A 26380-nucleotide genomic window follows, 5' to 3' on the forward strand; every position below is an offset into this window, starting at 1 on the left:
CTTCTGTTTCCTCTGCATCGCGCCTATGTATTTTCATGTGCTAGGCAGGTGGCCCACATTGTATGTAGTACAGCAATGTGATTGAGCGTGCGCAACAAGGAGCTGTTGTCCCGGCGCATGGTTATTGACACACTGCTTCCACCCTTCTATGTCTCGGGATGAATAGCTCTCGATGCTCATTGACAGCCCTATGCGCAAGATACGAGAGCGGATTAGAAATACGGGAATCCCATAAAAAAAACGTTTTCCTTTCTTTCCTTTTGAGACAACAATCCCCCAATACATGAAAGTGTACCACACACTGCTACAATCGGTGAACTATGTAGAGCTTGGAGTAATTTAGATTTACAAGCGCTGCAGTCCATGCTGTTCTTGTAGTTTCCTTTCTATGTACAAAACCCATGTTCCTTGTCACGCTTACCTCGCGTCCTGACAAACGCTCGACCATGAAAGAACGCCGTCAAATCTGTGCTTTCCTAATAATCTATCCAACAGACCGTGCCTATTCCGAAAGAGGGTGAAATATGCAAGCGCACCTACAGTACTTCTAAATGATTATAAATGATTTCTGAAGTTGCTTCAAATTGCAGGGAGGGGCCCACAACCATATTACGTCCTTCTCACCTGATACATACACAAGCTGAAATCGCCCAAGCTGCTGCACGACAATGCGTTCGTCGTTACGCAAGAAACAAACTTCAACACGACAGATTCAGCTGCCGAAACGCATAAAGCGAGCCTTTTGAAGAAGAAATGTATTTTGACGCGCAACTACACCTCTAAACATCGTTATCCAAAGGGAGTATCATTTGCTCCCCTACTAGCGAATGCGACTGAAGGTTGAGCTAACGAGACGATTCTACAAAGCCAAGACGATTGTGCGAATAAGCCCGCGTCGAGACAGCGCGCATGGCATCATGTCTGATTGCACCGGCATCAACTTTAACAAATAAATATACTGCTGTTCGTGCCTTTCACTTACCAGTACGATACGTGCAGTTTGACTGTCTATCGCTCTTTTTAGTCTGCGAGCTCCTACAACAACGCAGCGCCAATTTACAATTCTCTTTTTTAAAACCACGCCCATCAATCACCCTCCACAACCCAAGGACCGAAGCAACTTTAAAATAATATTGATCGCGGCGAAACAAAGCTTTCCGACGGTGCTTTTGTCAAACTCTCGCCAAGAACGCTTCTTCTCGCAGGTGATCGAGGAGACTTCGGCCATGGCCGAGTATACCCAAAAAACAGTCCCTTCTTCTTCTCGGCATTATCCTGCTTCTTCTCTTCCGAGCTTCTAAGTTGCCGTATGACGTTTTCAAGTCCTTCCCTTTCTGTTCTCTCCAGAGCAAGCGCAAACTTCGCTTCCGATAGCTCATTCACAATATCTATCATCTCAGGCTCGCGTTCTAGCTCCCCCTTCAGCAACTCAACCACACCTAGCAGTCTATCCTGCTCCCGCTGAAAGATGGCATTCTTTTCCCGCTCTTCTTGCAGCTCTACTTGCAACTCCGTTACCGAGTCAATTCTCTCGAATGATGGAAGTGAGGCCGCACTGTCGGAATGGGTCGATTTTCTGCGCCCATCGGTCCTACGCAATGAAGTATCTGAATCTCCTGACCTTCGCGATCTGAACGTCTCTATCCGAGGGCCTTTGTGTGGGGTTTCCAAGCTTGAATCTTCGTCTTTGGTCGTTTCCGCAACATTCGGGCTTGGTCTCTTTGACTTTTCCAGCTCTGTCTGCAGTTGATGAATCACGTTTTCCATTTCACGCAACTGCAACGTAAGTTCCTCTACTCTGTCACCTCCTGGTTCTGGCAGTGTTGCCAACCCAGGCAGAATTCGTTTCTGCTTTGTAGAAGCATTTTCCTCTTCTTGCAGCTCTCGTACATTATGGCATCGGTCCATATCCAGTTCCACGGAGTCTTCATCATCTGTGTCAGACTCAGTGTCAGAATAGGTGTCACTAGAGTACTCGTTATCATCATCTTCTTCGGCAACCTCCAAATCGCTAAGCAAGGGTTCTTCCACGTGCTGCACGTCATGAGCAAGAAATTTAGTGCATGCCAGAACAGGAGACCTTTCCAAGCTGATGGGAGGCCCCAAATCGAGACAAAATGCCGGAACTGGCTTTTCAAATGTCATGACCGATTTTTGCAATCTGGACAGTCTTCCCGGGGCCGCCGGCGGGCCTGGCTTGGTAGTCGACACGACCATGACGTTCCTTCGTTTCGGTAGTCCTTCCGTCCCACTGTCCTCTTCATCGTCGCTTTCATACTCTTCCGGACCATCGATGCTCCAGAAAAGGATTTTGTTAGGGGCTTGCATTTCCAGGATTGAGGCGTCTTCTACCCAGGTTCCTCCGGAATATACCGTCCTGTATTCCTCACCGGCTCTTCGTGTATATTTCATGTCGCGAATTGTCATAGCATTCTCTGACGGCTCATCTTCAATAGCATCACCTTCATTTCTCTCATTACTAGATCCTGCTCTCTCATCTTTATCATCAGAGCCGCTCACGGATTTCGAAACTGTTGTTATTTGAGTCGGTGCAGCACCTCCTAAGCCTGCATCGGCGGTGTCGCAAATCTCATTTATGCCAAAGGGACAGCCATCCTCATCACTACTGCTATAATGGACAGCTTCCAATTCGTCATGTATCGCATCATCCTCAGAGCATTGCCTCACGGTATCAGCCCCAATTGCATATTCCAAATTGCTCTTATCAGAGTATTCCGAAGCAGATTCTATTTCAACAACTTCAAAATCATTTTCATCACAAAACATCTCATTGGCAAGGCCCATTCTGGAATGATCATGCACGACCTCCGCGTCCTCTGCACGGTTAAAAACTCGAGCTGCTATTGTCATGCTCAGTGTGCCTCCCAACTGCAATTGCAGTGTCGCTGTAGACGTGCTGGGTCCACCGCATAAATATTCGCTCAGATTGATACAAACGCAGTCGAGCACGATGCCATGTACGCTGTTTTGTCGTACGGTTATTCGCACAGTCGTCCTCTCGTAGCTGTAACGAACCGTCTCATCTCCGTCATTTTTTGGCAATGGTGGATGTCCACATTCGCTGGAGGAACAAATCACATCCCTCTGGGCAACCACAGTGTAGAGGTGCAGTTGCTCGTCGAAAAAAAATTCATCCTCCGAGGACTCGCTTTTCCGCTTTGGTGCCGAAGCCGTCATGTCGGTCTCTTTTTCGCATGTAATAACGATGACCTTATCATGAAACGGCTTTGGTACCTTCAGCTTGTGCATGCCTAGCAAAAATTGAACGCGACATGGTTGCAGACCCCTTCCCGTGATTTTGCTCTCCTCTTCTATGTGAGCCTCTGTGAAACCCGACATCGAACAAGCGCCACCGGTGCTCACCCAGATGATGTTTTCAGAAGTGTTGGACAGACGCTTCAGTTGCAGTAATGTGTGGTTCTGCTTTATGAATGAGGGCCTTGTTTTCGAAGGCCCTATAGAAGAGGCTGCAAAGGGACGAAGGCCCTTGCGTCTTTCTTGGAGAACAGGTCTTCTTTGCGTTTCCTGTGGGGTCGAGAAGGGCTTACACCTTAGAAACAGACAACGTGTAACCGGCTCTGCATCTGTAATGAGTGTGTGCTTGACTGCTATTGACACCCACCTGCCATGAGCTTCGCGCTGGTTTGGTGATCGCCGCACGTCTGTTATCCCAGTTGCGAACAACATTTCGTGTCACTTGAAGAGGGATCTATCAGCATCGGACGTGCTGGTGAAATTTTGAGATTTTCGAGGAAATCTTCGTCACCATATTGTATGTCACTGAACCAAGTGCCAATAGAAACATTCCAGGAACACACCAGAGCAGTAGGATGAGCAGCTAGTAAAGCCCATAACACAAGTTCATCGCAAGGAATGATAACGTCATGAATTCTATTATATTCACCTCGTTTTGTTTTGAGCCTTGCACTAGGAGTACCGAGCCTCATGTTCCAAGCGAAACGAGACTGTTTTCTGACAATTTGGATGCGCGTGTTTTTTTTGTCCGAGTACATTTTTCAAGCAATGGATTAGCAAAATATATATTTCGATATATCTTCACTTGCCCATGTAGGCGCTTCTCCCAGATCTTTGAACATAAAACCTTAAAGGCCTGCCGGGGGGAAATGTTGGATAAAAAGAGGGCATAGCCAGAATTTGTATTCTTCTCGCCTCAAGACTGCAACAGTCTTTTTAAAGTCTGAATGGCTTCTGTCACCAGCATGGAATGGGCAGGAAGGGTTACTTATGTGAGCGATTTTGCAAACTCACTACATATTCTTGTATTCTGTCTTAGCCTCTGGTTAGAACGGATTGCTTACAATTACACATAGGGGGGCGTGTCATAGCCCATGTGGGTGACGTCGACCAACTTTATTTATACAATAGTGCCTATATTTAAATCTGAACAAAGTGTACTTGAGCTTCGCAGATCGCAGTTCAAAAATTGCTGTTTCACCTCTTGCTTGTTTCCCCTTATTTCACTCCTCTGTCATATTTCGGCATGAAGCCCGTCCTAACGCGAGAGAAATTGGAGAGGGAGTGGCCCTCCCCCCAACATCGATGTTGAAGACAAGAACATAGAAAAACTCATACGTGAAGTGAATGCGAGCAACAAGGTAAGAGAGCCGTGCCTGTAGCAAAGGATAATTCCATTAGGCTGACGCTTTCCATGTTTTGATGTGGTCGAAGTCCCTCCCCCCCCCCCCCCCCCTTATCGTGGATGGGTTAGAGGGAAAGATAAAGGGTGTTTAATTGGATTGAAATAAGGAAACAACAAGTGTATGCGGCGTGTAGATAGAATGACTGGATTTTACTTAAACAAAAACAGCTATTGTGGACACCATAACCGTTAACACTATTTCTGAAGGCTCCATTAGAGTGCATCTGTGTGATTTCACACATCATTGCATCAATGCTCTTGGAATCGTTACTTGTTTGTATTCCTTTCATGCGCTTATATGGCTCATCAGTACCTGAAAACCCGTGAGTAGATACATTTGGTAGTCTGATCCATCACGGAAGGGTTTTAGGTCTTCAGAGTTCTTAGTACCGTTGATTCTTTGCTCTCTAGACTAGAGACGGGAGCTTTGGGACGCCCTAGGGATGTCATAGTATTACAGTAACTTTCTTCTTAGTGTTTTAGCGGTATGTGGTATGCAGATCAAGAGGGCTGGAATACATTTCTTTCGTCAAGAGATAATCGCATCGCGGGTCATAGGCGAGAGAAACGTGAGGTTGCAGCTTAGAGCATTCACTGTCACCGGGGCTCAGGCCATATCCCTTTACTTTTCATGGTCTAATTCCGCTCACTGCATTGAAAATCTAGTTCAGTGTTTCGCGCTCTGTGACAAAAATATATTGCTTGGAGAAGCAACCGCAAAAGATACTCTTCGAAAGGTGGATTGCAAGCTGAGTGCACTATTCTTCTATTAATTTTTGACATAACGATAAACACACACTGCACCTGTCATGTCTTCATTACACTACAGCGCATAACGTGCGAATCACTGTACTTTCGAGCTCAATTTGTGGTTTACCCTGAGTTGGGGCCCCTGCCAGTGCAACTCCGGTAACTGTTTTTGAAACCCCCACGCATAGCTCTCTTTCACAGAATACTTCTAAGTAGTTATTGGTACAGATCTGCGCCAGTAGCTTTTGCTTTCTCTTGCAGTTAACATAAGCGACAATATTATATTTGCGACAGAATGACCCGATTCGCCGAAATATGGGCATTTCTAAATTTTCTATGGGTGGTACATTACTTTCTCATCCTTTTCTTTCAAAATGCATCACGCACGCCCTTTTCTTTTAACAAATCTGCGTGGGAAGGGAATTGCGTAACCAGTCTCATCATCCATTGTTCTTGACTGGCATGTGACTGGGTCTTGACACCCAAACAAAGTTCTTCCACATCCAGATAGACGCGAAAGCCTGGATGCCGGGACTAGAACAACACTGCTTCGATTGGAACTTCGCATTGAGGGGCAGTGTTTACGTCTCTCCACAGCTCTACTGTGTAGCTCACTCTAAAATACGCCATTGTATTCGAAACACATGTTCTTATATGCAATGAAGACAGTTGAGGGACGCCCGCTTATTGTAAAGCATTTTCATTATCAAGGTATTACGAATATCTGGAGCGAATAACAAAAAGAGATCTTCCAATTTGCTTTTGTGATTTTTATTCGATTGCTGAACATTTCCACATGAAGCCCTGCAGACACTGTATGACATGTGGATACGTCGATGCCGTAGCGGATGAATTAGAATCGGGTAACTATCCGCTGGAAAAATCCTTCCTGGGGTCTCCTCATCACAGTCTTACGAAACCTGTGTACCATGTTTGAGCTGTTGAGGTGCGATCAATCTTATTGATGATATAAACTTCATCATCTGTGGAGCTCCCCTCGCAGCTGGTCGCATGAACACCAGGGATTTACGCGTCAATGTACAGAGTGTATAGGGGTGGACCCCACGGGAAATGGCGCGCGTCTGTAAGCACTTACAGGCAGCCGGGCGTCTCGCTGCACCCGCCTCGCCGCCGACCCATAAGTAGGAGAGTCGAGCTGTCCTATCCCGCTTCCTCTCCTCCCCCATGTCTATTTCTCTCCCACCCATTCCCGGCACTGCCGCCCTCGTGTCGTGTCTCCTTTTTCATCATGTCTTTTCTCTTTCTTTCTTTTGTTTTCCTTTTGATTCTTCGTCCTTTTAATGTTTCATTCGTGTTGCATGTTGGATCCTGTTTAGCCGATGTCCCACTGACCATTCAACCATCGTAAAACTACGAATATCTTCAGTACAGTAAGGTCATCATCCTTGTCTGTGAACACAGAGAAGTCTGTTCCATTGCATGATAGTGTTGGAGTGCAGCATAATCAGGCTTTTTGACGACGTTGCAAGTCCACTGGTGTTCGACAGAAAGCGGTCCAGAGCAAAATCGAATCACGGACAGAAAAGACCGACGCCTACTTTTCTGAATATATCAAACCTCTCATTGGAGGACTTACAAGCACTCATGCTTTTTCAAAATAAAAAATAGCTTCTTACAAGCCTAGTCCCTTCGCTCTCTGATTGAGGGGTGTGTCTGTACTGATCATGTATGGTCGGAGAGAGACTACATGATGACCATTTGATTCTGTGGTTCTGTGGTTCTGCGGAAATGGACTGAGTACAAAGTCCAGTGAGCAGGTGTGTGTGTCGAGTAGGGGAACAACAGTGCTACTATTAATGATGGCTGATATCGATAGTGTTATGGGGGCAACAATAAGAACTTTCCCACTCGCACGAGTAGCTTTTAAAGGTAGTTGACCCCGTCAAGTGGTTGAATCTTGTTCATTGAAGGGGATACATCGCTTTAGATTCCCACATAACTGAGCCTACGTACACATGGCGATTGTCTCTTCACCTACATGAATCAAAGTAGTGTCCAACGTTTTGTAGCTCTGAAACACCCCATCCCTAGGGACATTATTTCCCGATGTGATGTCAGGAGGGAGAGATTATTGCCCCTTTCTAAAACGTGTTTTATCGCTCTCAGTTCTTTGCTCATTGCAAGTCATAATTAAGCTGATGCTCGAAAAGGCAATTGGCCTGCGCTCGTCGTTCTTTGTAGGGGTCACTATCTGTCTAGAGCACACATGTACTCTATAGAGAGAGACTTCGCTGATTACATAGAATTCAAGTCATGTTGGTTCGAGGCTCTAAGAGGTCATGTTGTAAAACGTTTCATGAGATGCTCCACTAGACAAAGATTGTGGAGGCTTGCGTTTCCACGTGGAAGAAGTCTTTTTTTCCTTCGATGCCCTGGACTTCTTGTCGGAACATTAGTGTACTTCGTACATAGTCATAATATGCCAGCTTCTCTGTTCTAACATCCGTATACTGTGCCATATGTGCTCCCGGGGCCAATCCGTAGTTTCGGAATAGTTAAACTAGAATGGAACATGCTACCTTCAAAACTTGCATCGATATTGAAAGGATTTTCTTTTCCGTTGCAAGCATTACCAGCGTAAGCATAGATGCAAAAAGGATGAGCAGTCCTCTCATCAACAGAGGGGTATCTGACCCTCTTTGTTTGTCTCTTTTCCCTGGCTAGCCTTTCGCGGAGCCGAGATTTCCTACCCTCTTCCAGTCAACAGGTCTCCTCGACAATCGGCATTGTGCTAGAGTCTGGACGGACCTCCACGTGCGCTTTCTGTCAAAAACTCAATCTGCAAACCTCATCTCAGCATCTAAGTTGTTCCTGGTATATGAGATCTCTTCGTGTATATTGAAGGTTAATTGTGATTCTGGTGAAATCTATTGTAGAGTACGTGGCAACGCTGAATACCTTGGGAAACGGCGCGAAACCTGAAAATTTATGTAAGCAACAACGCAAGGGGAAGAAAGCTATGCGTCAATTTGGCCGGGCAAGGGGGATCTGAGTGTAATTCATCGCCCTCGGAGGACGCTGTCGCCTTTTCGCATTTAGTACTTGCCAAATTAGTGGGATGAAATACAACATTCAGACTTAAGAAAAAACTAAGGAGATCGTAAAGGATTATCAAACATGAATAATATCTTCAGACTAGGAGGGGAAGTGGTGCATATCGTAGGAAGGTAGAAGCTGAACAAAATCGGTTTCGACAAATGGGTACTATAGAATTCGATCCGCAGCCAGGAGTTCCTGAGTGAGAGTAGATTCATGTGGTATGTGTGGTACACAGACTTGAGCGAAAAGACAAAGAATCAGGGCAGGGGAAAAAAAGCAAAAAGGTTGCTTTGGTGGAAAATGTAGACCTGGCGGCGACAAGTAATGGTTTCGCAAATGTTTGTAGAGGGAAAATCGAAGGATTCTAGACGATTATGCTTCAACGAGGAGTGCAGTAAAGTCTTGCACTAGTATCTTTAATATATATAGTGAAAGGAAACGGGGATCAGAGGCACATTTAGATTAGTGGCGGGTAACGGCGGGGAGGAGGGCGGAAGCACATAGTCTGGAATGTGTCTTTGGAGGCGCATATGCAGAAGTTGGCGCCAAAACAAAGAATTCGAAGAAAGACCTCTAGAAAAGGAGCTGCCACCTTCAATGACGGAAGAGACTGTGTAAAGCGGTCGGGCGTTCCCACAGAAGCACAAGGCCGCGTGTCAGACGCGTCGGGCGCGAATAGGTCGGGGCGAGGGTCCGTCCGGTCCGGACTAGGACAACAATATCTCGAATGGGGTACACTGCACTTCTCAACTGATGTTTTTTGCGCCAATTTTTCCCGTATTGTTTATGTAACTTGTACTGCTCCGCCCCCATGAAAACCTCCTCTCGGCACACCCTGCCGCCCCCCTTCTGCGTCTCTCGAAACCTTTCCTCTGGTTTCGCGACCTCTCGCCTCCCCTACAGCTTGCGCGCTCCCAAAACGACATCACCCCCCTCTTGCCAACCCACTTGGCAACCCCCACCACCTACGAAGTGATGCTTCGAAAGCGTGTTCCTGTCATTGTACCTTTGCACGAGGTTGCCAACTCCGTCGCCGTCAACGCCGGCGGCGACCCTCAAGACCATCCCACCCGGCAACTCGTCACCCCTACCACCTCCCTCGCCCCCTCATTCTCCCCTGCGACGATAACGCCTTCCCCCTCCTCTGGACCCCCCGATTCGCACGATATCACTGAAAAGTCTCAAATGCGACCGCTCCGCAAAAACAAGCGCCTGCGTCCAGCCATTCTCCCTCGAAAGGAAGACTCGGACGATGATCCAGAAGAGTTTCTTTCCCGTCTCAAGGTTTCCAAGACCGGCGAACGCGCTCGCATTGCCCGCCCGAAGTATGTGGTTGAAAGCCCGAGCGACATGTCTCCTATGATTCCGGAGGATTTACCAAAGCCAATACATCCGATGGATGCCAGCTCTGGCAGCGACAGTCATTCTTCTGTCGTCTATGATTCCAAATCCTCCATTACTGGAGTCAATGATGCTGGTGCCACCGAAGCTCTCTTAAGACTAGCTCCCATTGCAGAGCAAGAGAATATTGTATGGACAAAGATCAAGGGTCATCCTTACTGGCCGACCCAACATGTCCGGATGACACCGGAAATAGAAAAGCAAGAGAGGTTTCAAAAGGCAAGGAGATTTAGGCGCAAAATCGATAACACTTGCGTCATGTATTTTGGGACTTGCGAAGTTGCGTTTGTCAATGAAGGAAAATCATGCATACCTTGGGGGGAAGGTCTTCAACGTAACATGCACTTGTCTCAGAGGAACAGGAGTTTCTTTCAGCGGGCCTTGAAGGAAGTCCAAGACTACTGTCATAGAAACACTACCTATCCACGCGGCTGGTGGTGCGAGCCCGAGTGCATTGAGCTTTATCACAGATTCGCAGATATTTACTCAACAGAGCACCCGAACAAAAAGGTCAAGCATTTCATCAAGCGTGCAGATAAGGAACTTGTGTTTTGGGCTAAGGTGCGCGGCTTTCCGTACTGGCCCGTGCAGATTTTGCCCAGGAGCATGGCCCGGGAGCAGTACCCCCAACTAAAAATGCCTCCAGAGAATCCTACCTCGCCGACAAACAAGCTTCCGTGCATTTTTTTTGGGACGGGGGAAGTGGCCATGCTTCCGGAAAAAAATCTCACACCATTCGGAGCGGGCGTTGCTAGAGACTACCCTGTACACAGCTCAAGATCAGATTTTATGGTCGCTGTGGGAGAGATTTGGGGTTATCTTCAGGAGCCCCGGGTATGGCCGAGTGGATATCTCAGCGGGGCGGAGTGGTGGAATTACGAAAAGACTTCACAAGCTGAGTCCACGAGTGAAGCCGTCGCGATTGTACCGCACCTCCCAAAGTACACTCCTTTAAAGAAATCAGTCTGGGCTGTGGGAGTTGAACCTCCGCCCAAGCCCAAGAAATCTGAAATCTCATGTTGCGAATGCACCTCAAACGGGAAGGAATCATGTTGCGCGGACGCCCAGTGTCTCAATTTTGCATCGCACTATTTTTGCAATGTAGCAGCGTGCAAAGGCGGGGAAAAATGCACCAACCTTGCTTTTCATAAACGCGGTTCGCCACGGATGAAGCCTTTTTTGACCGCCGATCAACGCGGATGGGGTTTGCGTGTTGAAGAACATGTGAAGGCAGGGTCTTTTGTGATCGAATACGTCGGCGAAATTATTGACAGAGATATTTTAGAAGACCGCTTGGAAAGAATCCAACAGGAAAAAAGCAATGAATACTACTTTATGGACCTCGCCAACGACTTACTGGTAGACGCCAAGTTCAAGGGGAACCTTTCCCGGTTCATCAATTCAAGCTGCGAGCCCAACTGTCAGACCGAGAAATGGTATGACAGTTGTACTCGCCAGACGCATGTCGGGATCTTTGCCATTCAGGACATCACACCCGGGACTGAACTAACATATAACTATTGCTTTGAAGACTATGGGCTGTCTGGAAAGAGACAAAAGCGATCCTTCATGTGTCAGTGCGGAACCAGCTCCTGCAACATGCTGGAACCGATTGAAAGAAAGCTGATGAAGAAGCTTGTGAACAAGCGATTGGAGGTGAGATGGGATGATGGTTGGTACCCTGGTGTTGTAGAACTATACAACTTCAAGAAGAAGAAATTCAGAGTTCAGTACGACGATGGAGATTGTGAGGATCTGGTGCTAGGCCTCCCGCTTCAAGAAGACGATGGCGTTGCTTTCCGTCTCGTGGAAGACAAAATGTCTGACGAACTCGAGCAAGCGAAGTGAGGAATGCCTAGGCTTTTTGAGGGCCCACTATTTCTCTTTCGGCCGCAGGTTGGGAGTGATCACAGCCATGATGACGTCTATCTGTCTTTTTCCCTCTGGCTCCGCCCTCATCGGACAAGTTTTGTGAATATGGTCTTTGTCCAAGGGTGGAGGGCAGTCATCCTCGTTAGTTTGAAGTTGTGAAGAAAGGAACGTATGAAAAGGTATTTTCGGATAGAATTCACATTACAAGTGACTACTGGCGCCTCCGTGAAGAGGGGCTCTATTCTTTTCATGGTGGGGAACCAATTTAGTTCCTAGACGCTTGCTGATCTCCATGACTGTTTTGAAAGTATTTAGAACTTGTTTTTATTAGCTGTTTCAGTACTCGAAAATTTCGCCAAGGTATGTCTTCGTCTGCGTCTAGGCTCCTAGCCAAGAATGGCAGGAACCAGCCGTGCGACGTGCAGACACTAAGGCTTCCTTAACGATTGCAACATCAAGGCACATAAACAGACAAATTTTGCGAGACAGACCTGAGTATGTTTAGCACAGAAGCTGTCCCTCAAGAACGATCCGCTGGGCACCTTTCGCGAGGTAAAGCCGTAGAAGCAACGATTGTTGTTCGTGGGTTGATACTGTAGGAGTACAGAGAGGCAGTTAATCAGGGGTGCGACGGATCGTCAAACAAGATTGCAAATCTTGATCTCTGGCTTGTGAGATGACCCAGTGCAGAAGTACAACATTTACCGAACGCACCTCAAAAACAAAATGCTGCAAAGCTCTTTGCGTGCGCTATCGCAAACGTAGTAATTAGCATCGCTACTCGGACGGTAAGACAACTCTGTACAGTCAACGGCCTCAGAGCGATCAAGCCGATGCGACGGCCTTATTCTTTCTGGCGAGGGCCATGTACGCGGCGCTGACCTTCCTCATGGCGGGCTTCTTGAGCGCGGGCTTGTAGTCGGAGAGCAAGGAGTCGGTGGTGGACAGGGCCTTGCGAACACCGCCCGAGAGCGTGACCTCGCGCCACATCTTGTCCGGGAGGCGGCTCTCTTCGGGGTTGGCGTTCTTGATGGCGAGGACCGGGATGCCATCGTCGTTGATGCTTACGTCGACGGCCCTGATGCGGGCAAGGCCGGAGTCGCGCAGCGTACGCTTGTGGCAAAGGGAGCCCTTCTCGCGGGTGAAGACGCCTACAGGGTGCGTGCGGCGCATGCCTTTTGAGCTGTAGCTCTTCATTACTTCCCAGATGAGTGCCTCCGACATCGTGCTAAATCGGATGTTGAAAGCGTGAAAGGAAGCGGCGAAGAGTCGAGGTTGGTGGCGAGATGCGAATGCTCATCGACGGGGATGGGAATAAGGATCGAAAGGATGATGACCGACCGGCGACGGGAGGCGATTACACCGCTTTGCATTACAGTGTGTTGCTGGCATGTCCGCGAAAAGATCAACTGCGGGCAAACAACAGATCATTGATCCGAAGTCGTGCCTACTGTAGATCACAATCTCCTTCCCAAACGTTCGAGCTCACAGAATCGCTGGACGACGAAATGCCCCAAGGGCAAATTTCTTCACCTCCCACGAAACCTGTCTTTCCCCGCCGCGATCCGCGCCCCGCCATCCGACGTTTGCATCCCCCATTACCCGGCCTCGACCTCTCGCAACATGCAGCCCGCCTTCGCGCCGTCGCTCGGCGCGCCTCGCGCGAAGCACGTCTCCTACGTGGGCCTGCGCCCGCGCGCCTGCCCGCTGCGGGCGCGCCCCTCGACGGCCGTCTCCGCGCGCGTGACGCCGACGGCGAAGCTGTTCGACTGGAAGAAGCGCCAGGACGCGACGTACGCGGATCTGCCACCCGAGGACGAGGGGATCTTCACGCTGACCAACCTGCGCCCGGCGCCGGGCTCGCGCAAGAGGAAGAAGCGCAAGGGGCGCGGCCACAGCGCTGGGCAGGGAGGCTCGTGCGGCTTCGGCATGCGCGGCCAGAAATCCCGCTCCGGACGCGGCGTGCGCCCCGGCTTCGAGGGCGGGCAGACGCCGCTGTATCGCCGCATTCCGAAGTTCGTCGGCAGGCCCATGGGTCCTGGGCACAAAAAGACCGAGTACGCGCTCATGAAGATTGAGTTCTTGAACGGGTGCGAGGAAGGCAGCGTGGTCACGTTCGAGGGGCTCAAGGCTATGGGGATCATGACAAAGCAGAAGAGGAAGATCTATAAGGTCGTGGGCGGGGAGGACCTCACGGTTAAGAACTTGACCGTTAAGGCCCATGCGTTTACCACCAGCGCTGTTGATGCAATTGAAGGTGCCGGTGGGACGTGCGTTTTGGTGTCCCCGACCACAGGCAAGGATATCGTTTTCGAAGAAGAGGAAGACGAGGAGGTTGCCACCGAGAGTGAGACCGAGGAAGCGGATCAGCCGGAGTAAACTATCGCGAGCATTCCGAACAGATTTTGAAGAGTTTTGTACCATACTTATGTCTCTTCATGGAGCATTTCTCTGTTCAGTATTGCTGCATTGAATCTGGCGAGCTTTATCCCCGGCATTCTTGCCATCGTTTACCCTCTTTGTTGATCCATATCGCAGTAAAGACCTCGCTCAGCGGGGCAGTCATTCTTTCTTTCTGTGTTGGACACCTCTAGCTCGCCTCTGTTCGTATTCGTTATCCAGCCAAGCATTGGTGATCCAGAAACCCCTGGAATGCACATCATATTTGCACGAAGCGGAATTTTCCTCACACTCAGCATCGAGTTAACGTCTTCGTTTCGTTCACCTAGTCTACTGAATTAACTGATAGCTATACCCGGACAACGAAGACGCGCGAGGTGCCGCAGCATTCCCGTGCGGTGGAAAACCCTTACTCTTGTAAACGGTCAGACCGTCGTACCAATACTGGAGCCGGGATGGTCACGCAGGGAGACAAAATCAACCCGGCCCTTGACTTATAGAATAACGTCCCCACGGTACGTGCCGGCTGCAAAAATGTGCCCCATGGAACATTCGGATCTCTCGGACAGCTTTCGGGATGGCGTGAGACCTCCCTTCTGCATGGGGTTCACCTACCCTTCAAAGGGTAGAAATACTGGCGCCTCGTCATCTAAGCGAGGCGACAGAGAGCTAAAAAAGCACATCTGTTTCGTATCGTGGGAACGCTAACTTGGTCGTTTTCAGCCGCTCCCGGGCAGCACATTGCGTCGGAGCAAATCATAGGAATCCCGTCCACATCGCCGGAACTGAGTTCTGCGTTGACCCAGATAGCATCGCAGCGTGAAGGGCATATCCTTTCCAGTCGTTTTTTGCAATGCCTGTCAATGAAGCAATTTAAAACGCTCTCCATGCGCTATCCTTTGACGTCTTCGAGGCCAGTGCAATGAGTCGCGGCGCGACCGCGACGGTCGCGCAGCGACTCATTGCACTGCGACGGTCGCGCAGCAGGGCCCAGCAGGTCAAGGCCCCCCTAGGTCCAAGGCGGCCCGTTTCAAGGTGCCACGAAGGTCTCAAGTGCACACGTGTCGCTGCACTGTCAACGGCACACGTCTGTACAGAGGGGTACGACATATTAGCTCAAGCTTGAAGATGCTTACCCACCCGACTATGAATAGAACTCTGTGACTAAAACTCTCAGCCACGAAAAGCAAGGCAAAGGATGGCTTTGTTGTTCACATGGAAACGTTCCCATCAAGCGCGTCAAATTTTTGGCATCTTTACGGACGGGTGGACAGTAATGTTTGGTTGCAATTCAGGGTTCACGCCTGAAGAAATTCTGAATCGAAAGTTTAATTGCAAAAGTTCTAGCCGTATTTTTCGCTATGTGTGCGTATAAACCTGTGACGAGTACTCGTTACACACTTCGGACGACTGGACAGGCTATGTCTGCGCTTTAACTAAATACGCCAGTTGACTGGCTCATATCCCTGTGCTCGGTTTTGTAGACGGTCTCGATATGCCCCTTTAGGGTTTTTTTCGCATAAATGTCTCGAAATGTAAGAGTGAAGACACGAAAAATATGTCTGTGGCATCGTCTCGAGTTCTTCTTTCTGGTGAATGTACTTCTATCTGTGGAGCCCTTCTTCTTCCTGAACACGAGCTCTTCAAAAAAATGCCTTGCCCCGTTTTGTGTTTTCGGGCCAGCGTTCTCAAATAGTCGACTACACCCGTCTACGAGATCTTCAATTTGCAGATTCTACTTCGTTTTAGAGCACCTTAGGTCACTTTTGTTGAACATCTACTGCCTCTGTGCACATTAGATCAACAAAACATCAAAAACCTCACAATTTTAACATCACCGTACTTGATGTCAAGCACCTTTGACCGCATCTTCTGCGCGTTCTCCTACGTTTGTGTTCTTTCTCTCATTTCTTGGGGCCCTTCATCACGACAAGGTTCAACCAATTCTGTTTGTTCCACATGGTCAACTGTGTGATATTGACCCCTACACTGGACTTTTTTGTAGATGACATTCTACTTCACTACGCTAATCGCCACCTCAGCCAACATGTTCTTCGAGACCTATTCCCACTGTAAATAGTATTCCTACTAAATAAAAGGCAGTGTTGTCTCTGAACTGAATTGTGTCACAGTAAAGCTCAATGAATCAGTAACATGCACTTTCGGAAGCAACGATTATATTTAAGAAACAAAAACAAGAAGGTAGCTCTAACAAACACACCAACTATTTTTCTAATCGCCACGCGATTCTGTGTTTGTCTCTGCCTTACGAAACACGCTGCCTTACACGTAAACTCCTTTCAAAGTCCCTAACTTCAGCGGCACTCGGCTCAGCGCGCTTAAGTCTGTCTTTGGTGCGCCACTCGGTCCAACAAACAGAACAGGCCGCTTGTCGGCATGTCTGGCACCATTTCACCTGTCTAGAGCCCTTTCGTGTCACCTTTTCTTTGCCATTTTTAGTGCCGCGCTATGCCCATGAGCATAGAACACAGTACGTTGGCTGTGCAACTATGCGCGTATGATCGATGGTGCTGTTCAGCCTTCTAGCTTTGTGAGGTGTAACGGTTGAAGGACAAGCACAGTATGTATGTCTTTGTAATTTTACTTTGTATAAACATACTGTGTGTGTCCTTCCCGAATGGACTGGCTCCTCCATTATTTAAAAGGATGGCATAGAACTACAATATAATTTCTATGCCATACCTAAAAGAATTGTCAAAGGAAGAGTACAGTATCCACTAGTATTAAGGAGGATGGTCGGGGAGATTGAAGGCAAGGACATAAGCGATCATATGGAGATTGGTTGTAGAGTGAAAGGATAGTTTATTATAGTCAAACAGGTACTGTATTGTTCTAAGTTTTAGCTACGATTTCTATAAAATGCGCGGCGTTCGGACGGGGAAAGCAAAAGGGGCCAGTCACAACCACTCACCAACCCTGAGAGCCACCCAACCTGAAACCCCAAGTGTGTCCAACTTAAGAACCGCTTTGCAAAACCATTCAACACAAGTAAGTCACTCTGTTCATTTTATTAACCCTGCGCACCGCTAAATGAGGACTTAAATTACATGTACCGGCCGCATCTCTGCAGGATAGAGGCTTTAACTTAGAGTTCTGCCGTTCAGAGCCACCATGCGTTCCTCCAACTGCTTGTTTGTTTTCTACCCACTCTCTACCCAGCATCCTCACAAAGCGTCCAAACGTTTCACTTTGTGACTGACGGTGTCTGAAATAAAAATATCTTCGTCCTCCCTGGTCTTCTACGTCTTCTGGACGTGGCAAAAGATTTCGCCTTCTTGCTTTATATAATCTATAGGCCACTACCGCATTGTTCACCTGCATGGACAGGAGCCTTCCCACAATAGACACCACCAGATTCTCTCTGATATTCAACGGAGCAATTGTTTTCATATATCGGGACATCACGTCTACAACCCCTTCAAATGGTTCCAATACACTGTGGGGATAGACGAATCATGCGGCTAAGCGGTATTAGCGACCCTCTTGATATGGCATATTTCCGTAGAGCTTGACTCAAGTTATAATAAGTCATGAAGCTGTGAATGTCTGATGCATCAGTGTTCTTGAGATGATTGTCAAACTGTTTCGGTATCGAGCGGCCGCCAGTGTGCTGGAAAGAAACACATCTCTTTGTGCACGGTCCAAAGCATAAGTGTACTTATGACGAAACTGCTCAGAAAATTGTATATTACAGACATATACAATCCATCGCTCCGTCATAGAATCACCCGTGCCGACAGCAAACATGACATGATTAACTCCGAGGGTTTCCACGTGATGCAACACTTGCGCTCGGTAGGTACCATTTTTTGGAATAGTTCTGTGGTATAACTACCTTCGTCCCGACTGTGGTATAAACCCCCCCTGGGGCTTTTTAGTTAGATTGGATCATCAACAGGATCCCCTACTGTAGAGCTCGACGCTCTACAGTACAACCGCGCGTGTCCACGTGTACACCACGGGGACAAGGGACACGCGCATACACGTGCACACGTGTATCACGCCCGAACGAAGCGCGCACGCACCACGGGTAATACGTGTACTGTCAGCCTCGACATAGCTGACAGTATTACAGTGCAGGCCGACCTGCACTACAGTAGCCCACTACAGTACCTCGGTACTGTAGTGTTATGATAGATTGTTTTGTATATTAAATACGGAGCGGACCGGCGGCGGCGTAGGGCGACAAGCACGGGCTTGTCCTCAACCGACCGCCAAGGTCAGTCCACCCAGCTTATTCTAAACGTTGCCTTCGCTCTTCGCGCGCGTTTAGTCCGAGCCGAGCCGGAGTGGACGCGCAGCACGTGAGCGAGCACGGAACCGCCTCCGCCCGCCAGCACTGGTACGTCACCCAGTGCTGCTCCGGGGCGTTGAGGCGTCGATCCGCTCGTGCGTGCGCGCGTCCCTGCTCGCTCCCGCTCTACCACCGCTACCCGGGCCCGAGCCCGGTTCCGTAGCTGGTTGGCCCGCTTCACCCCTTCTCCGATCCGGGGTCTACAGGTCGAACTGCGCATACACCTCCAGTCGTCTGGGGGTTTTTATGCTACACCGACCACTCGGAAACGAGGGGGTTAGAGGTATGGGAGCGCGCGCCGCTGCGTTACCCAAGCGCGAACGCACACCCGGAAGGACTCGAAAAGAGGGAAGGCTCACGTGGCCGATGACGCGCAGCTCGTCGGTGGTGTTTGATCCGGACGGCCGATCACGGGTTAGAAGCCTGAGACTAGAAGGGAAACCGGAATGGGATAGCAATTAGCCGTAAAGGGAAGAGAGGTGCCCCCGGTCTTAACCCCTAAGTGGGACACCAGGACACCTGTCCCGCTACATTAGCTGTTACTTACTGTATACCAGCTACTGTACTAAATTGGCTAATTTGTGCCATTTACTACTAATTACTTACCGTTCCGATCCTACACGTGTAGCCGGCGGGGTACTACTGTACTCCGCACCAGCTGTCAGCTGTAAATATAACTCCTCACGGATCTGCTCGCACTTACAGCCCAACATACTGTACGCCGGGGCGGCAACGGTCGTGCCGTCGCCTTCGCGCGGTTGTACTACAAGTCCGGTGCTGCTCTCATCGACTCCTACCTTTTCGATGCATACAAAGGCCCCATATTTCTCTTTCAAATCCGTCGCAGCCCCAACAGTTGAAACGGAAGTCATTGTTTTCACCTCGACCAGCATGACCACAATTGTATCGTCTTCGTCAGTGGCAGCTATTACAGGATCCGCCTGATCCTGTAATAGCTGCCACTGACGACAGCCCTGAGGGCTGTCAGCAATAATTGAGGTCGACTTGCTTTCTACCAGCCCGACGCAGCGCATGTGTCTGATGACACATCGCCTGCCACTCTCCTTCACAAAAACAGAGGAACCAAACGGCCGGGCATATGCAGCTTCCTGTCTAAGCAAGAATTCTCTGAGCGCTTGCAATACTTTCATCTCATTTCGGCTGCCTTCCCGCATGCCCATTGTAGTCACAAGAGGTTTCATAACTCAAGCGCCGACTGAAGCCTCTCTTAGAGCCTCGCATACCACGTTCTTCGCCTCTACCAGAAACACTACCTCCGGGCGCTGTTCATCTGTAGTACCTTCCAGATTAATTGTGCCGTTCCGTACCTCCAATTGCGTTTGAAGCAACGCCGCGACGAGCTGTGCTTTCGAGGCACGGGCATCACGCTGCCTCTCGAAGGCCCCAAGGAGTCGCTGCAGCTCAGTCTTATTCAGCGAGTTTATCTTACTTGCCGAGTTGCGGGCATTTTGCTGAGATAGATCCCGCCGCGAGTTCTGCTGCGTCAAAACTTGCTTACGAAAACCCATCACATGCATCAGAGAATCACGAAGCTCCCTCATGCACTGCTCGGCATCTGAAATATCTACAGGCAGCATATCTTCCCCTGCTGTTATTCTAATACCTGCCAACTTGGAGGCGAGCCCCTTCATGTGCTTGTCGAAGTCACGAGCTATGGCGCTCAAAAAGCTGTGACCAGTGCGAGACGTGAAGCGAAATGCACGAAGTAAAAACCGAACAGGATCCTCAGACTGTAAGTATGTGAGCACTGTAACCCGACGCAGAAATTGGTCCACAGCAACATTTTCAGTACTCCTCATCCTTGTCGCACGAGTCTCGCACTGCCCTTCCCTTAAATTCTCGCGACTTTCGTCGTAAACCTGCAGACTATCTTCCACCCTCACAATAACGTCGGGGGATCTGAATGTCTCTTTCAGAAAAACAGTAAAACAGCGTGAGGGGAAAACCGAGGCGTTGTTGTGAACCATGGCCGCAATTAGGCCTGAACAGCTCTCTCTATAGAGGCGAGCCTCTACCGCTCGCATATGTCTGTTCGATTCAGACCCTTTCAAACGAGCTGAGAAGACAGCCCTACAACCCTTTTCAGATACGACCATCCCGCGATGGCGACGAGATATTGGTCCGTCACCGAAGACGTACGGGAACCAAAGGTCACGTTTGTGCCTGCCAATGAGGCTCGCACCAAGAACATTTGACACAAAAGCAATGCTTTCTTTTGAATTGTTTCCTCTGTCAGCGGCTACAATCACGTCCGGCATTGGCCTCAGAGCCTCAGTTGTAGAGGCCCATTGTAAAAGTAGCATTAAATGCTCCCAAGTGTGCAATAGTTTCTCTCCAGTCCTCGTAAAATGACAGGCGATGACGAAAGGGTTTAACGCGGAACACATAGCAGTGCCTACAGGTCCGAGCCCCTTTTTCGGATTGTTGTGCTGCTGGAGGTATGTGAGCTCAGTTACCGCGCGAGACCCATCCTTAAATGGTCATCGTCCGAAGATAATACGGTCGCGTTAGGTATATATAATAGCTCGCGGTTTATCGCAGCGGTTTCAGCCTCAACTTCCGTTATCATAGATGTAGTTCTATTTGCGCTGCGGCACCAGCCAGTTGCGGAGTAATCATGTGCACTGCGTGGGTCTTTTGATCCGCTAAGGGCAGCCCAGACTTCGTGGTAGCCCTCGGAGGATAGACTCATCTGGAAGAAGTTCTCGCTCTCTTGTTCATCACAAACTGTTGTTGGAGATTCGTTGTATGACGCGCATAGGGTGTGCAATATCACTAGACCGAGAAATTCGTTCGCAGTTGTGGACTTCTTTCCCTGCTGGTGAAGTGCACGGTTTGCGAAGCACCGCAGTTTCTCGAGTAAGCAGTCAGACAGAAACGTCTGCACGCAGCTGAGGGGAGTGATAGTGATATTTTCATGAGAGGGCTGCGTCGTCCGACTAGCCTTTGACGCAATGTCGGCGATTACATTGTCAAGTACAGAATTTGCTTCCACAAGAATCCTCCTTTCCAAGACGTCGTTTACGTCATCAATCCGCACTGTAACACCGCAGAATGGACTATCAAAAGACCAATTTGGAAGTCCTTTTTGCTGAGCCTCTGCGAGCTCGTGTAGCTCATTTTGTGACACAGCACTGTACAACACTCTATTTGGCTCCTCCAAGACGTCCGCCCATACACATCTGGTATAGCGTTCATCATCAAAGTTATAGAAGATACGGCTGTGAAGATCTTCGCAGAGGGCACTTCCAGACTCAGAGCTACTTAGGTCAAAGTGATTTGATGCCTCGTTTGGAGGGAACAATGCATGAAGCTCTGAAAATGAAAGGTCACTGTTGGTTTCGGACATTTCGCTAGTGTCCTCGGAGCTGCCTGAAGAGCTGCTACCACATCCTTCCACAAGTTCCTGGGAAAAGCCGATATCACCTTAATCTAGAGAATTCTCTTCTTCGATAGTTCCAAGGTGCCCCTCCGGTAACAGAGATTGCGCAGCGTGTGGAGAATACTGGGTGGCAGGCTGGGCGCCCTGAACTGCATGGACTTGAGACAATTCCTCATTGAGTGAAACATTCATATCTTCTGTGTGCCCAATGGCAGGTCCCGTCTCGTATCTCGTCGGATTTAGGGGAGGGGATTGGTCGGGCATTTTCGTTCTGTCTCCGAATAATAGCGACGTGTTTGAGGGAAAAGCAGAGTTTTCAGAAGGAACAATAGCCATTTGATCTGGAGTTGGCTGGGATGAAAAGAGAAGTTGCCGTGCGCATCGAGACTGAAGGCCAGTGGCTGGTGGTGCAGAAATTTCTGGAGACCCGATATCGTAAATGATCTCGTCTTCTGAGACAACACTGCGCCTGAACTCTGGGGAAACACTCACAACGCGTCTGGCACTATGCGGCGAAACACTGTCCATTCCCACATTAAGGTGACAGTCGACAAGGTAAGCGATCTAAACCTGCGCATATGGCCTGGATTTCAGGAGCAGATGTTTTGGAACATAAAGAGGCATAATATGCATCTTAGACACCGTTGTTGACTGTCAGGGGCACAAAATCGTGAGATGTAGGCTATTATTTGTGAGATGTAACCTGTGAAGAGGCACTAGATCTACGCCGGCGTGTGTAGTGTCCACGTCAACTAGCCAATCATCCCATTATTGTGACGTTGAAGATCACGAGAGTGTCTGACACGAGCTTGTGCTCAAAAACATTTACAATTTTGTAGAACCCCAAAATCGTCTACACCAGCAGCACAGGGATATGCGAGAAAAGATTGTTCTGTTCCATAGATTGATTGCAAAAACTGCCTTCCAGTTCTACAAAAACCGAACATTTATTACAACAACTGAATCCAGTTTTTGAAAAACTGGCATTACTTCCACACTTTCCCAATTTTGACTCATCCCCAATTTTGACTCATTTCACTTCAAATGCATACCGTTCGGCTGTTTGCCATAACTACATGACACAATACACACTTATAGATAGCTTATGATCTGAGCTTTCAGTAAGATACAACTATTGATGCATAATACATAACGCAGAATGATTCTGCGACGAAAATGTACAACAAAAGCAAACAGAGTGCGCGCCTTTTACAAAAATGAGCAAACGAATGGCATCAAGTTCTCTACCCTTCCTGCTGGGTTAAAAAGACAATGGTGAAGTAAAGACGTACATCCTTCGGAAGGACATTTGCTCAAAATCTGCTGCCCTTGTTAATGTTTTCGATGTAAGCAGTGGTTTCCCGACAATTGATAGCAGTCTGCACGTGCTTCTGAGAACCGAATACACAACACCACTGGCCAACATACATCACTGCACGTAGATATATTTAGGATCTGTCAGAGGATCTAGTTTCATCACCATGCCTCCTATGAGACGCCAGACTGTGCCCATCAAAAAGCGACGAGAACGTGAGCTCAGAAACTTAATAAGCGCAAAGCGGCTGTCAAAATGTTGAAGGCAAAAAGAAGAGGGTGAGTGCCACCAGTAATGCCACAGGAGTGGACAAAAGTATGGTTTCGAAGCTGAAATTGGCTCCAGATAAAAAATCAGGCGGAATTGGAAATTTTTCCAAACAGCTCGAGGGCTCAGGGAATGCAGCGTGCATTTTCAGACAAAAAGAACGTATGATTGTGGAGAAGTGCATATTTGCTGCTCGCCGAGGGTTCGCTCTCGATGATGAAAATCTCAAAATAATCATGTCCTGCATGGCACAAGATTGCAGAAGCACGGGATGGAAAGAGGAGTCCCCAGCGTCGGTACAGTGAGAAGTTCCCGATCGCTACATCTCTCGCAAACGTGTGGCAGTGCAGAGAACAAAGAGCTTGCCAAACTTAAGGGCGAAGATTTTGGTCACTGCAAGATTTACAAAGCCGCACTTCGTCTGGTTGAGGAGAGGCACCCAGATGTTTTCACTGATACTTTGAGGCTTTGGAATATGGATGAAACAACCGTCACTGCGGAGTATGGACGGATGAAGAAGATATTTTTCCCTGGTGCCTCGAACCACGGAGGATTTTGCGTTTCTACAATTGGATCAGGTGGCAGGAGGCACATAAGCGCTGATATCGCCGGCCTCTCTCCCGGGGCTTGTCGCTCCTCCAATTAATATTGTGGCTGGGAAACGGGTCTTGAGCAACTGGTTGCTTCCAGTTAGTAATTCCAGGATAAAAATGGTTCACTTTCGCAGTTTGGAAAAATGGATGGATGCCGAGTGACTTTGTAATACAGCTTCAGATAAATGATCGATGGACATGGAATTGATTATTATATTTTTGCAGCACATCGATTGCTTTGTGCGTAAACACTTGCCCAATTCTCTATCCTACGTCTTGCTTTTTGGACGGCCACGGGTCTCAAAGGGGAGTGTAACGGTTGAAATTTTACAAGGGTAAAAAATGCGAAGTTGTTCAAAGCCTGGCAACCACTTCGCATTTCTTACAACCATGTGACCAGTTTATCAACAAGGTGTTTCATGAGACCATTAGATTGACGAGGGACTCATTTTGTGCAGAAGCGGTAACTGACACTAAAGCAGTCGGAATCCGTTTAATGTGTGCTGTTCGTGGTCATCAAAATATAAAAACTCGACATGTGCAGGATTCTTGGAAAGCAACAGGTCATTGGCCGATGAATTATGAGTTTTCAGAGACACTACGTAGACAACCTGACATTCTAAAAGAGCCAGGCGACTTTGGGAAACAGAAGTTAAGCCACACTGGCCCGTGCTACAGTGTAAATACATTACGAAGGCGCACGTCTGATCACAATACTTTCGAAAGACTAGCGGAAATTGTTGACACGTCTCGCTCTAGGAGATTTTATGCACCATCTCGGGTTGTCCTGGAGAGGCAAAATGCCCCAGAAGATCAGCACACTGCCAACGATATGCTTATGGAATCGACGAGGCCACCAACGTTTCATAAAAATATTTCAGTAGCTGCCAAAAAGAATGTAGTGCTCCCCTGCGGTGACCCGGCTCAGTATCTCGCTCATACAGATGTGATGGAGCTTAGGGAAGTCAATTGCCAGATAAATAGAAGGAAAACATCGCAAAGGAACTGATTTGAAGTGCGCCAGTTCTGACAAAGAAAGCGTCACTTTGGGCAGAAGACTGATGAGGAAGGACGAATGATGCGCTAAATGGCGGCAACTGTGAGTTGGATTTGTACCTACACGAGTGGTTGTACACTGGGCAGTGGTTGCGCTCTGGTCAAGCATTGGTAAAACCCAGCCATGATTTCAAAATCATACAGTTTTTGAGGTTTCAAGCACCCATTAATGTTTCTCGCCTAGGGCCCAGGTGCAGATTTGCGCACGTAAGTTACATGTGGAAAAATCAGCGAAATTTTATTGGAATCAGGGTTGATTTTTTACATCTAGAAAATGTGGACCAGGCCCTAGGCACCCCAAGGACCCCTGCAGCAACCGTTTAGACCGTGCCACCAATACGGACTAACCTCAAGGACTGTGACTGCTCCACTCTCTTTTGTTCCAGCACTTTAGTAATAGTGCACACTATATCGTCCAGGAGGGGCCTGTTGCATTTACGTCCGTCTGTACCGCCCCTTCATCAACCACGCAGAGTGATTCCCTTGCTTCGAAAGGTTTTCAGGCTGTTGTATCGTGAGTCGCACCCGCGGTTTGTCCTCTCCACTGGCTGGCAACCAAAACTCAGGTTGTTGTATTGGCTTCAGCGTGGTAAACTGATCACATTTCTTATAGGGGAAGGACGCCGAAGTAAAGTTCCTATCGGGAGCTGGTTGGGGATACCCGAACAGATCTAAGTCACAGTTACTAACCCACTACATTGTCGGCTCGCCATCGACATCGAGAAATGGTGAAGGCCGAAGACCTCGGCTTGAAGTACTTCCCTCCTATTCGTTCCGCATACTTTAGGAGTAAGGGAGTCTCAGAAGAAGGAAGCGTGGCCTATTCGGAATTCTTGAAATGGATGAAGTCGAGAGAGGCACTCCAAATGCAGGCCGTAATGGATTTGTTGGCTGGATGTGGAGTTGAGGAAAGCAATGTCAGCGGTATCGAGAAGCTGAAAACAAACTATGTAGATCAGGCTTATCGCGTATGCTGCTCGCTGAGGCTTGAGTCTACCTTTTGGCAGTCGTGCGTGGGACTATTATACGCTCGTACCTGAACAGTATCGCAAGTACTCGTTGCTGGTCTCCTCTTTCTTTACTGCTCATAAGAGAGCGCCAAAAGCAGGTAAGGAAGGGTTTCGTTCCAGCTATTGCTACTCAGTTCGAGAGAATCTTCTTTCTCATATCTACAGTGCTTGCAGTGCAGGCAAGATATGGGCCTGAGAAGACAGCAAGAGACGGAGTACCAGACCTCCACCAAAGAAGAAATGCAACAAAGCAGCAG

At 48.5% G+C, this 26380-nt stretch overlaps 7 protein-coding genes across 7 annotated transcripts; 4 read left to right on the forward strand and 3 right to left on the reverse strand.

The window, feature by feature from the left end:
- Nucleotides 1-9886: 9886 nt before the first annotated feature.
- On the forward strand, nt 9887-11740 carry CHC_T00007124001 (hypothetical protein). The gene has a single exon (XM_005710541.1). The coding sequence runs from the start codon at nt 9887-9889 to the stop codon at nt 11738-11740; it is 1854 nt and encodes a 617-aa protein (XP_005710598.1).
- A 3-nt stretch (nt 11741-11743) lies between these two features.
- Nucleotides 11744-11923, forward strand: CHC_T00007125001 (hypothetical protein). Its single transcript, XM_005710542.1, has one exon. It carries the CDS (start codon nt 11744-11746, stop codon nt 11921-11923), a length of 180 nt encoding a protein of 59 aa, XP_005710599.1.
- Nucleotides 11924-11935: 12 nt separating this feature from the next.
- Nucleotides 11936-12040, forward strand: CHC_T00007126001 (hypothetical protein). Its single transcript, XM_005710543.1, has one exon. It carries the CDS (start codon nt 11936-11938, stop codon nt 12038-12040), a length of 105 nt encoding a protein of 34 aa, XP_005710600.1.
- A 549-nt stretch (nt 12041-12589) lies between these two features.
- CHC_T00010313001 (hypothetical protein) lies at nt 12590-12988 on the reverse strand. Its single transcript, XM_005710544.1, has one exon. It carries the CDS (start codon nt 12986-12988, stop codon nt 12590-12592), a length of 399 nt encoding a protein of 132 aa, XP_005710601.1.
- Nucleotides 12989-13387: 399 nt separating this feature from the next.
- Nucleotides 13388-14143, forward strand: CHC_T00012001001 (hypothetical protein). The gene has a single exon (XM_005710545.1). The coding sequence runs from the start codon at nt 13388-13390 to the stop codon at nt 14141-14143; it is 756 nt and encodes a 251-aa protein (XP_005710602.1).
- A 131-nt stretch (nt 14144-14274) lies between these two features.
- On the reverse strand, nt 14275-14394 carry CHC_T00010178001 (hypothetical protein). Its single transcript, XM_005710546.1, has one exon. The coding sequence runs from the start codon at nt 14392-14394 to the stop codon at nt 14275-14277; it is 120 nt and encodes a 39-aa protein (XP_005710603.1).
- Nucleotides 14395-14813: 419 nt separating this feature from the next.
- On the reverse strand, nt 14814-15053 carry CHC_T00010070001 (hypothetical protein). The gene has a single exon (XM_005710547.1). The coding sequence runs from the start codon at nt 15051-15053 to the stop codon at nt 14814-14816; it is 240 nt and encodes a 79-aa protein (XP_005710604.1).
- Between the last annotated feature and the right edge of the window lie 11327 nt (nt 15054-26380).

Source organism: Chondrus crispus, genomic scaffold (genome assembly GCF_000350225.1).
Source record: "Chondrus crispus Stackhouse genomic scaffold, scaffold_62, whole genome shotgun sequence".
Classification (NCBI taxonomy): domain Eukaryota; phylum Rhodophyta; class Florideophyceae; order Gigartinales; family Gigartinaceae; genus Chondrus; species Chondrus crispus.

What these genes read in the sequence shown, in the direction of transcription:
- CHC_T00010313001 (XM_005710544.1), bottom strand. Translation starts at nt 12,988, where the DNA reads ATGTCGGAGGCACTCATCTGGGAAGTAATGAAGAGCTACAGCTCAAAA.
- CHC_T00012001001 (XM_005710545.1), top strand. Translation starts at nt 13,388, where the DNA reads ATGCAGCCCGCCTTCGCGCCGTCGCTCGGCGCGCCTCGCGCGAAGCAC.
- CHC_T00007125001 (XM_005710542.1), top strand. Translation starts at nt 11,744, where the DNA reads ATGCCTAGGCTTTTTGAGGGCCCACTATTTCTCTTTCGGCCGCAGGTT.
- CHC_T00010178001 (XM_005710546.1), bottom strand. Translation starts at nt 14,394, where the DNA reads ATGCTTGGCTGGATAACGAATACGAACAGAGGCGAGCTAGAGGTGTCC.
- CHC_T00007126001 (XM_005710543.1), top strand. Translation starts at nt 11,936, where the DNA reads ATGAAAAGGTATTTTCGGATAGAATTCACATTACAAGTGACTACTGGC.
- CHC_T00010070001 (XM_005710547.1), bottom strand. Translation starts at nt 15,053, where the DNA reads ATGGAGAGCGTTTTAAATTGCTTCATTGACAGGCATTGCAAAAAACGA.
- CHC_T00007124001 (XM_005710541.1), top strand. Translation starts at nt 9,887, where the DNA reads ATGGATGCCAGCTCTGGCAGCGACAGTCATTCTTCTGTCGTCTATGAT.